General features: G+C 44.4%; 1 protein-coding gene across 11 annotated transcripts in view; it reads right to left on the reverse strand.

The window, feature by feature from the left end:
* Positions 1-14425, reverse strand: part of TCF12 (transcription factor 12) — a 310429-nt gene that overhangs the window by 189938 nt on the left and 106066 nt on the right. For all 11 annotated transcript variants that reach the window (XM_019533496.1, XM_019533504.1, XM_019533499.1 and 8 more), the window contains exon 4: positions 9346-9414. In XM_019533496.1, the coding sequence (XP_019389041.1) occupies positions 9346-9414 (69 nt within the window). The remainder of the gene's footprint in view (positions 1-9345; positions 9415-14425) is intronic.

Genomic DNA, 14425 nt, shown 5'->3' on the forward strand with positions numbered 1-14425 from the left:
CCATTGATTACTATTCTCTGAGCCCGATGCTCCAGCCAGTTTTCTGTTCACCTTACAGTCCATTCATCTGGCCCATACTTCCTTAGCTTGCCTGCAAGAATGTTGTGGGAGATCGGAACAAAAGCCCTGTTAAAATCAAGGTACACCACATCCACTGGTCTCCCTGCATCCACAGAGCCACTCATCTCATCATAGAAAGCAGGTTGGTCAGGCATGACTTGCCCTGGTGAAGCCATGCTGGCTGTTCCTAACCACTTTTTTCTCTTCCAAGTGCTTAGAAATGAATCTGCTCCATGATTTTTCCAAGGACTACAGTGAGACTAACCAGTCAGTCGTTCCCTGGATTGTTCTTCTTCCCTTTCATAAATATGGGCACTGTTTGCCCTTTTCCAATCATCTGGGACCACTCCTGATCACCATGAGTTTTCAAAGATGATGGCCAATGGCTCTGCAATCACATCAGCCAACTCCCTCACCACCCTCAAGTGAATCCCATCCAGCCCCATGGACCTGTACACATCCAGCTTTTCTAAGTAGTCCTTAAGCTGTTGTTTCAGCACTGGGGGCTGCTCACCTCCTCCCTAAACAATGCTGACCAGTGCAGTAGTCTGGGAGCTGACCTTGCCTGTGAAAACTGAGGCAAAAAAGCCTTTTCTGCATCCTGTCACAAGGTTGCCTCCCCATTCAGTAAGGGACTCACACTTTCCCTGATCCTCCTCTTCCTACTGACATACTTGTAGAAACTCTTCTTGTTACCCGCCTCACATCCCTTGCTAGCTGCAAATTCAATTGCGCTTTGGCCTTCCTGACTTCAGCCCTGCATGCCTGAGCAACGCTCTTTTACCAGAGACGGGCAATTATTTTGGGCAGAGGGCCGCTTACTGAGTTTTGGCAATCCATCAAGGGCCGCATGACAGGCAGCCACAGGCAGTTAAATATTATTTTCTAAATATTTTAGGGGTCCCACAAGCCAGATGGAATGGCAGGCCACATCCGGCCCATGGGCCACATTTTGCCCAGCCCTGTCTTATACTCTTCCCTAGTTATTTGTCCAAGTTTTCACTTCTTACAAGCTTCCTTTTTGTGATTTAGTTTACTGAAGAGTTCCCTGCTAAGCCAAGCCGATCTTCTGCCATACTTGCTAGTCTTCTTGCACATCAGGATGGTTTGTTCCTGAACTCTCAGCAAGTCTTCTTTAAAGTACAGCCAGCTCTCCTAGACTCTTTTTCCCCATCAAGGCTGGTTTCCCAGGGGATCCTGCCCATGAGTTCCCTGAGAGAGTCAAAAGCCTGCTTTTCTGAAGTTCAGGGTCCTTACTCTGCTGCTCTCCATCCTTGTTTCCTCAGGATCCTGAACTCAATCATCTCATGATCACCGCTGCCTGAGTTGCTATCCACTACTACATTCCCCACCAATTCTTCTCTGTTCAGGAGCAGCAGGTCAAGAAGAGCATGGCCTCCACTTGGCAGCTCCAGCACTTGCACAAGGAAGTTATCCCCAATACTTTCAAAAAACTTCCCTGATTGTCTGCTCACTGCTGTGTTGCCCTCCCAAATGTCAAAGTAATTTAAGTCCCCCATGAGAACAAGGGCCTGTGACTGGGAAACTTCTGCTAGCTGTTTGAAAAAAGCCTCATCCACTATTTCCTCCTCATCTGGTAGTCTGTAGCAGGCCCCCACCACGACATCACCTTTGTTGCCTTCCCCTCTGACCCTAACCAAGAAACTCAACAGTCCTATCTCCAGCTGCATACTGGAACGATGAGCAACCATACGGCTCTTTTACATAATGTGCAACTCCTCTTCCCCCCTGCCTGTCCTTCCTGAACAGTTTATACCCAGCCATGACAGTGCTTTAGTCACGCAAGCTCCCACCAAGTCTCTCTTATTCTAATCATGTCATAGTTCCATGACAGTGCAAGGACTCCCAATTCCTCCTGCTTGTTTCCCAGGCTCTGTGCATTTGTGTACAGACACATGAGGTAACTAGCTGATTGCTCTGATTTCTATTTAGACTGTTTCAATTAAAAGGATTCAAACTGTATATTATTTAGCTTTTAATGTTTCAGACAAGTGCTTCAAGTAATTTTATGAGAACTGAGCAAGATTAAATGTTTTAAAACTCAAGATTTGGGTTTTTCATACATGGCTTAAGTCTGAAAGCTGTGACCACCACCAAATTTTATGTCTAAACAATGTAAGAGAGAAATCTCAGGAAAATTTTTCTGACATAAAATGAGATTTTAAAAGTACACATTGAGAATGACTGTAGTACTTAGTTAAGAAATTATATGTAAAGCTGTCCATGATAACCAGGGATCCAGGTTTTCCATTTCCCATGGAAAAATGGAGTAAAATGTGTATTTTCCCCTTTACTGGAGTAAAACGTGGATGTCTAAATTTTAGCAGAGAAACCCACAGATTTTACAGTTTTGCACCGAGCTGTCTGCAGGTTGGCAGAGTTCCAGCCTTCAAGGGGATGGGAGGGAGCAGAAGGAGGGCAGTCAAGCAGGGGGCACCATGTGCATGTATATGTGCATGGCCCCAGGCAGCCTGCGAAGCAGCTCCTGCAGGTAAGTGGGAGTGGAGGGGTAATTGATGACCCCAGAAGGAGGAAAGGAGGGAGGGAGTTGGGCAGGGTTGGGGCAGGGGATGCCGCCCTGCCAGGTGGTACATGGACTTGGGGCCCAGGGCCATGGGTGACTTGTCCAGGGGCAGGGTGGCAGAGGTGGAGCCAGCTTCCTGCTGTTGCATAAATTCTTGGGAGTGGGGCAGAGAGGACCCGTGCCCCTCAGATCTGTGCATGGGATGGGGACAGGACAGGCTGCCTGCTGCAGGCTCTGGCTCCCGCCCTGCTGCCCTCCCTTGGGGCCTTCACAGCCCAGCATGTGAGACCCGGCACTGCAAGACAGAGCACTGTCATGCAAGAAAGCTGCTTGCCACTGCAAGCACCACACTGCCTTGGAGAAGTGTCCCCTGCACACATGGGGCCAAAGCGGGCAGCAGCATGAGGCTGTGCCCCTTACTGCTGCCAAGCACACAGGAGATGCATCACCAGGGCAGCGCAGAGCTTGCAGCTGCAAACAGCTTTCCTGTGTGGCCACGCTGTGCTTTGAAGCACTTGATCACACCTGTAGGCTGTGGCGGCCCCAGAAGAAAGCAGCAGGTTAGGAACCCAAGCCCACACCTGCTCTGCCCCCCCCCAGGAATGCATACTGCAGCAGGAAGCTGCCCTCTGACCTGAGCCCGCAGCAGGCAGGCAGAAGGTAATGGTGGGGGGAGCTGGCTCCATGCTCAATTCCACTGTAGCAGCCACTGTCTTCCGTCAGGGGGAGGGTGCTGCAAACCCAGGTTCCTGGCAGGTGGGGACCCCTCTGGCAGGACTGGCAGGTGCATGGGCTGTGGGTGGGAGGTGAGGGGCACCAGCCGGGGCTGGGAGGATGTGGGGGAGAGTGAGGGGCATGACCAAGCCTGGGATGGGGGGCAGGGAGAAGTGAGGGACACCAGCAGGGCCAGGGGTGCTTTAATTTTAAATCACAGATTTTAAGGTTTTTAAATCAGAAAACACCAGAATCCCTTATCATGACCTACTTTTCATCCTCTTTTTTTTTTTTTTACTTTGCCAATACCCAGCCTTTTCAACTTAACCCCCAGAGACAGATCGAGAGGGAGTGCCATGGCACAGCTGATGATGACTATTATCTTAATCCTAGGGAAAGGGAGAAGACAAGAAAGTTTCTACACAAGTCATCTAAAAGTAGGAAAAACCTGATATTTAAAAACGTTTCTAAAAACGCAAATAAAATGTTTGCCTGACATTATTATATACCAGTGGAGCTAGAGCATTGGCCTGCGGAGCCATGTTATCCAGACTGCAAAACTCCCAACAGCTCCAGAAATGAGGCAGGGGGCAATGGCAGTCTCCCTACTCTCCCCTACTGCCAAATTTCAGGACTCCTGTGGAGCCCTGTGGTTCAGTTAACATGGCCCTATACGCAGGGTCACATCTGTGAACCAACCACACATGCCAATTCTGCATGGGATGAGGCTTGCAGATCAACCCTGTGCCACTTATCTGGGCCAGAGTGCCAGAAGACTCAACACCACCATTACATATCAAGGTGAAGTAGGTGAAAGAGGAAATGGCACTAAAATCTGAAAACATCATGTAGTGTTTCCCATTAGAGAAAAAAATTCAGAATTATTCACTGAAAAAGTAATCAGTTTTGGAATGGTCACCGTCAATTCTCTGATTTCCAGTCAGAACTACTCTGAGGTTACATCGATTAATTTAGTGAACCACTGAATCCCATTTTAAATAGGCATCCCAAATAATTATATCTTGAGTCACCTAAGATGAGCATCATTACTATATTGAACAGTTGAATGTACATTCATTTGGCTCTTTCCCAAGGATCATGTGCAAATAACTGCCATGTAGGAAACTAATTTGTAAAAAGATTCCAATGCTTATCTCAACACTGTGATTAAGTTTCAGCCATAACCAACCTGTACACTAGAGTGAAAGACTATTTTAGTCCTTGAACAAAGCTGTAAACCTGGAAAACTTGTTAACATATATGGCCAAAATATTAAAAATGAGTGCATAAACCCTATATTTAGGCACTTACATATAGTATCTGGAGACTAACTTTTTGCACATATTTTAGAAACATCTTGGCCATAAATCAAATTAATCACAGCATATTTCAGGAAGTTCCTTGAGCAATGAAGGTATGGGTGTGACAGGCTTGGGCTTGTTTTTTTGTGTTTATTTTGGTTTGTATTTTTGAGGGGGTGTATAAGAAAATTTCATAGCAGGTCATCTGTTTCTGAACAATATGATAAACTACTGGCAGAATCAGATCCAAGATTTTGCAAAGTAGGGGGTGTAGAAGCAGCGATCAGCACTGCAATAGTGGCTAAGCCCCCCAGTCCCAGGCCCAACACACACAGACACACTGAGGATGGCAGACCCCACCACATGACTAAGTAATAATTACGCCCCACACCAAGGCATGCCCCTCTCCCCATCCGAAACCTGCTGTTGCCACTATCCCAGGGGCAAGGGGAACTCCAAATCCCCTCCAACCAGTCTAGGCTGGGTCCAGGATCAGCCCCAAAACAGTGGTAGCAGCAGGTTCCCCCATCCTTGTTTCTGCTTCTGGGCTGGAAGGGAAAATCCAGGACGACTAGGCAGGGAGGGGGGACCCAGACACCATACAACCTCGCTGGAGGAGCTCTGGATCTTTCCTGACCCGGAAGACAGAGGCAAGCAGGAGAGGGGATAATGGGAATAGCAGCAAAGGGAGGAGAGAGGAAGGGAAGGGATACACCTCTGGGCATGAAGGGGAAGGGAGGGGCAAATTTTTATCTTCTGTGGGCACTTAAAAAGTGTCCCCAGCAGCTGCTCCTGCCACATGGTCAGAAAGGAGGATGTGGCCACCCCACTGCACTCCCTCTGGATCCATCCCTTACTAGAGGAAGCAGTTACAATGCAAAAGAGAGAGGCCAGAGAGAACTCAAATACAATAGACCTATTAACACTTACTCTACTTTGATGCTGGAATCCCAAGTAATATCTGTTAGATCTTGATTATGAGCTCAACTCTGGATTCAAGTATACGTACATGACTAGAAGAATGTTCCCATGGATGGATGTGTGTACAGAGATTTTTCCAAGGTAAAAAGGAAGGCAAATTATATACATAATATTTAAAGTGGACTACATATCAAATTATATTAAACCTACCAATCCATTTTTTATTGCATTATACATGATATAATTGCATGAAAGTATTTGCTCTTTGGAAAAATACTGCGATTAAATTATGCCCAAGACTTTTTGCCATTACATCCTAAAAAAAGATTTGGGAAAAAATGGATGATTATTCCTCCTTTGGGGACAGACATCTGAATAGATGAAAAACTAAGTTGCAATTTTTATTAAGTAGGAATTGTTATAACAAAACCCAGGAAAGAAAACCTTACACAGGTGTTTAATTTACACAGATAAAAGCCACTATTATCCACACTGCAATAAAATGAAAACTGGCTGGAACACTGGGCTCAGAGAGTAGTAAATCAATGGCTCAATGTCTAGTTGGCAGCCGGTATCAAGCGGAGGGCCCCAGGAGTCGGTCCTGGGACTGGTTTTGTTCAATGTCTTCAACAACGACCTGGAAGATGGCATAGAGGGCACCCTCAGCAAGTCTGCAGATGACACCAAGCTGAGGGGGGTAGTAGATATGCTAGAGGGTAGGGCAAGGATTCAGAGTGACCTAGATAAATTGGAGGATTGGGCCAAAAGGAATCTGATGATTGGAAAAGGGCAAGCAGTGCCCATATTTATGAAAGGGAAGAAGAACAATCCAGGGAACGACTGACTGGTTAGTCTCACTGTAGTCCCTGGAAAAATCATGGAGCAGATCCATTTCTAAGCACTTGGAAGAGAAAAAGGTGATTAGGAACAGCCAGCATGGCTTCACCAGGGCAAGTCATGCCTGACCAACCTGCTTTCTATGATGAGATGAGTGGCTCTGTGGATGCGGGGAGACCAGTGGATGTGGTGTACCTTGATTTTAACAGGGCTTTTGTTCCGATCTCCCACAACATTCTTGCAGGCAAGCTAAGGAAGTATGGGCCAGATGAATGGACTGTAAGGTGAACAGAAAACTGGCTGGAGCATCGGGCTCAGAGAATAGTAATCAATGGCTTGATTTCTAGTTGGCAGACGGTAACAAGTGGAGTGCCCCAGGGGTCGTTCCTGGGGCCAGTTTTGTTCAAGGTCTTCATCAACGACCTGGAAGATGGCATAGAGCGCACCCTCAGCAAGGTTGTAAATGACACCAAGCTGAGGGGAGTAGTAGATTTGCTGGAGGGTAGGGCAAAGATTCAGAATGACCTAGACAAAATGGAGGATTGGTCCAAAAAGAATGTGATGAAGTTCAACAAGTGCAAAGTCTTGCACTTAGGACGGAACAATCTCATGGACCAGTACAGGTGAAGGGCAGCCTAGCTGGGCAGCAGTTCTGCAGAAAAGGACCTGGAGGTTACAGTGGACAATAAGCTGAATATGAGCCAGCAGCGTGCCCTTGTTGCCAAGAAGGTTAACAGCATCCTGGGCTGCATTGGTAGGTGCGCTGCCAGTAGATCAAGGGAAGTGATTACTTCCCTCTGTTCAGCACTGGTGAGGCCACATCTGGAGTACTGTATTCAGTTTTGGGCCTCTCACTACAGAAATGACGTGGACAGATTGGAGAGAGTCCAGAAGAAGATGACAAAAATGGTGAGGGGGCTCAGGCACATGACTTCTGAGGAAAGACTGAGGGAACCGGGATTATTTAGTCTAGAAAAGAGAAGACTGAGAGGGAACTTAATAGCAGCCTTCAACTACCTGAAGCGGGGTTTGAAAGAGGATGGAGCTAGACTGTTCTCAGTGGTGGCAGATGACAGAACAAGGAGCAATGGTCATAAATTGCAGCCAGGGAAGTTTAGGTTAAGTATTATTAGGAAGACTTTTCTCACTAGGAGGGTAGTGAAACACTGGAACAGGCTACCCAGAGAAGTGGTGGAAGCTCCATCCTTGGAGGTTTTCAAAACCTGGCTAGACAAAGCTTTGGCTATGATGATCCAATTGGGGATAGTCCTTCTTTGAGCAGAGGGATGGAATAAATGACCTCCTGAGGTCCCTTCCAACCCTAACTTCCTATGATTCTATGGAAATCTATAAAAGAATAACCTTCAATTAAAAGGCAATGTTTACCACAGGAAAAAGTGATTTTTGTCATGTAATGAGTTTTCCTCTGTAAAGAACAACTGACAAAGAAACTAGAAAGCCTGGAGGTTGGGCAGTATATCATTTCAGGGAAAGCAGGGAGGGGATGAATCAGTGAGATGTGACTAGCCTTCTAAAAGCTATGGACCAAGTTCCATGGCAATTTATTGAGTAAAACTCACTGGAGTCAATCAATGTCAAGTACTTCAAAACTGATCTCCAAGGTCTTGCTGAAACAAGACATCCAAAGAGCAGCCTTACATCTCTCTAAAACAGATGCCCAGGAACCTGCTATGGTTCTAATCTAGTGCAAATGTCTCTCCATTTAAAAAATAAATAAATAAAGATAAATCACCACCTCTATACTGCTTTATAAAGGGGGGTTCCTATATATAGTAATCATTTCCGGGGCATTTATTCAACATCTGAACTATCAAATTGGGAAGAAAGGTATAATAGACAAAATTCAGTCCAACCACCTCAAACATATGGCAGGCATCAAGTTTTTTCAGAGTTCTACTAGATCCACTAATCTTAATTTCTAATTAGTTCCTGTGAAAGGGAAAGCCTTCATAGTTAAGTTATTCATTTTTTTAAGGAAAGGATGCATTTCTAATGGAAAACCAACTTTTTAGGTACTCAGTGATTACTATAAATCAGTAATATCATACGTATGGGATTAAGCTGGAAGACATGACAACATTTTGTGTACAAAAGTTGTTAAATGCCTTGATCAATGCCTTTTCATTAAATTCAGATAAGAAGCTATCAAAAAATCCTCCATCATCTGCTCTAATTGTTAGAATGGTAATCAATAAGGTTGTGCAAAGCTTCAGTTGCTGATTAGATTTGGCAGGGATTCAGCCTGATTTGGTAACCAAATCTCTGAATTTGAATCGAATCAGGAGATCCTTTAGTCTCTCCAAATCAAATCGGAACCCTCCAAATCAATTTGGAGAGATTCGATGATTTGGACATGGACACAGCTTTAAACGTCTTTTCTAAATACCTCAAGGTACCAGGCAGCTTGTGAATGCTTAGATGGTGGGGCGAATGGAGCGTCCCACAGGAGTGCAGGGGGGGTCCTTAGCAGGCTTGGCAGCAGACCCAGAAGTGGACCAGAAGCACTTCCAGTACACTTCTGGGTCAGGACAATAAATCAAAGAATCGAATCACTATCCCCGATACAGGCTAAATCTGAACTGAAAACGGCCCATTTTGCACACCCCCTAGTAATGAAACCCCCAAATGCAAGGTAAGTACTGGGCAACAAAACCAGTGAAACTAACAGATTTAATAACATCTGTTTTAGATTGGATTTGGAATGCTTAGATGAAAACCACATGTAGACTGACACTGTAAGGAACCTAAGGAAGTTAGGTGCCTAAATCTCAGTTAATTCAAACTGCACTGCAGGTCCTTGTACACCTCTGAAAATCCCAGCCTTCTGTGGTAGCTGACTTGAAATCTTAAAACAATTAAACCTGTCACATGACTTTTGAAGAATAACTCCAGTGTTAGGCTACAGGTAGATAACTCACACACTCAGATAGAAAGATGAAGTAGTACCTCTTGAGGTTTCAATTTTTCTATGTCTGTGGAGAGGTCTGAGCTTTTTCCATGGAGACTGCCATTTTCCTGTGAACAGGCAAGTAGTAAAAACAATTAGGACAAGAGTAAACATTCTGTATAAAAATCCATGGGAAAAGCATTGGACATTGAAGTCTTCAGTTAAATTTCAATACTTCAAGGACAGAAAGAGGTGACCTTAAATTTTCCTTTCTTTTTATTTTGTGTATGCATGTATCATCACTAACCGTTATCTAGGAACCTCACATAAGATAGCCTGCCTCTTATATACCCTGTTCTCTGAGAAACTGATTTTCTAATCAATGTTTTTATAACCAGGGATCATGGTTTTTCCCCGATTCAAATTAAATTCTCTGATAAAAAAACAAAACAAAACAAAAAAAAAAACCGCAAGTTCTCCGACTAAAACCACAAAATCTGTGATTAAAATGAAAGGCCACTATATATACAGGTATCCATTAGCACGACGTTTTGTTGACATATTTACAATTTTAAAGCAATTTGGCTATAATAAAATACATTCTAAATATGTATAAATGTTGGTATTTGATTTTGGTCTATTAAGGAAAATCTGAGCTCCCCTGCCCCCTTAACTCATAAAACAAGTCCAGGCCCCTCACTTGAAAGCCACAGCCCCCCAGCCCTGCTGGTGCCCCTCATTCCCAACTCACAGCCGCCCTGGCCCTGCTGGTGCTCCTCACTCCCCAACCACAAATCCACCCCCCAAGCGCTCCTGGTTGCCTGTCAGCCCCCACCCACAGCTCCCGGGCCCCCACCAGCCCTGCCCAAGGGGTCCCCAGCTACAAGGACTACGGGGCCAAGGCCTCAAGTCTGCAGTCCCCTGCCCCCAGCATCAGTGCCAAAGCCCAGGCTGCCTCCCACAAAACATAGCAGCCGCTGCAGAAGCTGAACCTGATTCCCCCTGCTGGTTCCTGCCTGCTGCAGGCTCAGGTGGGGCCAGCTCCCTGATGCTGCATGCACTCCTGGGGGGCAAAGGGAATCTGAGCCTCCTAGATCTGTGCATGGGGTAGGTTGCCTGCCCTGCTACCCTCCCCTAGGGCCTCTGCAGCCCAGCAGGTGCAACCCAGCATGGCAGGGCAATGTAGGGCTACACAGGAAAGCTACTTGCTGCTCCAAGCTCCGCACTGCCCTGGCAAGGTATATCATCTGTTTGTGCGGCAGCAGCGAGGGGGCATAATCCCACTCTGCCACCCCAACTTCTGCCATGTGGGCAGAGGACACCTTGCCAGGGCAGCACGGAGCTCACAGTGGCAAGGAGCTTCCTCCTGTCTTGTCCTGCTTCCCCCCATTCTGTCCTGCTGCACCTGGTCACACCTGATGGGCTGCAGAAGCACCAGGAGAGCTGCAAGGCAGGGAACCCAAGTCTGCAGCCTACACTCTAGATCTGGGGGCACAGGTCCTCCTGTTCCCCCCAGGATTGTGTTCTGCTGTGGAGAGGAGCCCCTCCCTCCCCTCTCTCCCCCCCCCCCCCGATTTACCTGAGGGAGCTCTCCAGGCTGCTTGGCGGCCATGTGCAAATACATGCACACGGTGCCCCCTAACTAGGCATCCCCTCCCTCTCCCCTCTCAGCCCCTTGCATGCTGGAACTCTGCCAGCCTGCAGAGAGCTCTTTGCAAAAGTGCAAAATCCTTGGGTTTCTCTATTAAAATGAAATAGCCACATTTTCCTCAGGTAAAGGGTGAAATCCACATTTTTCTCCATTTTCCCATGGGAAATGGAAAACCCAGATCCCTTTTTATAATTCAAGCCAGCACTCTCACACCAAAGTCTAGTGCTTTCCCATAATTTCAGTTCAGAATGGAGTTTCTCCCTATTCTAATTTTTGCAGAAAAATGTGGCCATGGACTAAGGCTGTGTACAAACATTCAAATAATCTGGAAGAATTCGCCCAGGTTTGTTCTTATGGTAGAAAAACTTACCCTGAGCAACATGTACAAACATTTAAATGCTGAGGCCCTAAAGAGTGGAGAGCTTGCAGTGCTAACCCCCTGGCTGTATAGTGTCATCTTATGAACACATCTCATTATGCTCTGCAGGATCCTTTAGTTTGCCTGGCAACAGATGACAACAGTGCACAGGACAACCCTGACCAGCTAACCCAGATGACCCACAGTCAACTTGTGTTGTCAGTCATGTACAGACATACACTCTCCCAAAAGAAACTCTCCTGGAGCTGATTTAACCCTTGTTGTGCCTAAGTTATTTTTCTTCTGGACTGACCATTTTTACTATGGGAGAAAAAGCCTAAATATCTGTATACTCATGGTCTCCTAAGAAAGCAGCAACTCTCCCAGAAGAAACTGAATGTCTGTACAAGGCCTAAGTTTTCCACTGGTATTTGTTAACCATCAGCATTTTTAAATAGCTTATAATAAAAGACCTTTTGGAGAAAAACAGAAAACTGAAATTTTCCTTTAAAAGGGATAACTTTCTTTACAGAGAAATTGATACATTTAGCAAATCCCAGCATCCATCTTTTTTTTGTTAACAAACAAAAACAAAAGACTTTTTTATACATCTATTTATTTTCTTATGTAAAATGAAAGATAGAATATATCTGTCCAAACCACATTCACTATGTCTTTTTAAATTTCCTATTTTACTAGTCTGGATATCTAATTGGCATACAGTCTACACAAGGTCTACTTTGCCCTTAAAAATCAATTTCTTCTGACACTTCCGCAATTCCAAAGGACTATGTCTGCCACACAACCCATGAGATGCACATTGTACTAGGTGATGAAAGTCTACAAAAAGAACACCCAGAGGGTTCTTTCTAAGGTCAAAACATAGGACAAAGAGGAAAAATCTAATATTAGAGAGATCTACTAGGCATTAATCCTGTCAAGAACTGCAGCAACATTTATGTTGCATGGATCCACAGCTAGTAATTCACAGGTTGGGTGACTCCCATAAGGAACTTCTATGAACAGCCAAATGCCAGGCTGTATGCCGAGTACAGGATTAGCACCTATGTTCAGACAACTATGTGGCTTTCTAAAAACTTTGTAAAAAAACACATAGCTCTGAAAGATGCCTGGGTTAAATTGCAGTTTTTAAAACAGAATATTTAAACACTTTGGGAGCATTTTATTGATGAAACTTGTTGCTTCCACCCTGGCAAAACCCTAAGCTGAAGTCAAGGAAATTTTTCCTTTCAAGAACTATAACAAAAAAAATAAAGCAATTTTAAAAGAGGGAGGGGGAATCACAAAATGTTACCCTCTGGGACTCTCACGTTATTTCATTTACAGTTAAAAACGCACCTTCAAAATGTAATGTTTCTCTTTAGTAGTGCTTTCTAGGCTTATTTCTCCATTCAAATATAAAACCTGTCCTATATAAATTCTTTTTATTGTTCACAAATTCTGCTAAAATAAATTGCTAAACTTCATGTGCATGTCAGTATTCCCTAAACTTTAGAACTTTCCCCTCAAAATTATATTTGGCTAGTATAGTAATAAATATAGCATACACCACCTTGGGCTTAGAAACTAAACTGACCTCACTTGATTCTTTTCTTGTAACATAACTAAAACCTCAACCAGGCATACAAATAAAGATGTGATGGAATCTGATGCACGATCAACACAATCTCACTCCCTGCCATGACACATGTGCATGGCAGGAGGCATGATTGTGGAATCAAGCATCAGATCCAATCATGCCTTACTGCTGGTGCAGAGCTGGCCTGGGATCATGATGTCAGGCTCTGCCTGCACCACTGCTTGTCACTGGGAGCTCCCTCAGATGACAGGGCTCCCAGCCACAAAGGCAAAGCATGTGCCACCACAACTGGGAGCCATGTCAGCTGCAAGCTCCCAGGCTCATGGGTACAGTGCAACCCTGCAGCTGAGAGCCCCATCAGCTGACAGAAATCTTAGCCACAGGGGTGCACCTGGTCATGCAGTCAATTAATAACAGCATGATAAGAACCAGCCACAAAATGATTACACATTTTTTGTGGAATAACTTTGTGGATTGTTCCTTGTTTTATGACACTGTTAATGGTTTTAATGTGTGGCTGTTACAGCTTAAGACATGATTAACTGGTTAATCATTAAGTATAACTTGTGGCAGAGGCCTAAATTACAGCATTTAGATTTACATATGTGCAAACACACTAATTTTCCTTTTTCCAAGAGGTACATAACTGGTATTACTCAACTAATCCACCACATCAGTTACTGAATTAGAGAATACCAAGTATGGTAGTAGAACAAAGATTTAAGACCAGATTTTGCCACCTTTACAAAACCTGATCATTACCTTTGAATTGTCTAATTGATTTCAGTGGGAATCCTCCTACAGTTAAACATTGTTCATATCTTATTTCATATTTCTTTTCTGTATTATCTTCCTTTTATGATTCATAAATGAGAGTTTCCTGTTTGTGGCCAATTTTGTTTTTAAATATTTCGCTCCTTTCTCTCCTTCCCTTTGTATTTTCTAGTAGAGTAACACAGCTCAAGCTAGGTTTACATTTATGTTTTCAATATTCATAAATCTATGAAAGAATAGTATTAATCTCTTGCCTTTGCTTCAAATGCATTAGTGTTACATCAGTGATCTTCCTTTCACTGGGGGTGCAACTCACATGTTCCTGAGATTTGGCCAAGTTTAAAGTTCCTAATAATCTCTTAGAAAAATAGAAGAAATTTCAACTTCATATTAGTGGACCAACAAAAATCCATCTGCCTCCCCCACAAAAAACCAAAGAAGATACACAGCCTAGGAAGCACAAACTCAAATCCCAGTGAGGTGAATCAGTCCTTCATTAATTAATACTCGCATATAAAGTTGCTCACCCATAACCATCAACATGCTCAAGACATTTAGAGCAAAAACACCCACTAGCCAGGACCAAACAATAACATGTCATTTCAAATGCTGAAGTAGTTGCAAGGTCTACTAAAGAAAAGACTTGAGTTCATGCTTCAAAATATTAGATATTTCATAGTTTCATAGTTAGTAGGGTCAGAAGGGACCTGAGCAGATCATCAAGTCCGACCCCCTGCCATGGCAGGAAAAAGCACT

This window comes from Crocodylus porosus, unplaced genomic scaffold (genome assembly GCF_001723895.1).
Source record: "Crocodylus porosus isolate Cpor-Errol unplaced genomic scaffold, CroPor_comp1, whole genome shotgun sequence".
Taxonomy (NCBI): Eukaryota; Metazoa; Chordata; order Crocodylia; family Crocodylidae; genus Crocodylus; species Crocodylus porosus.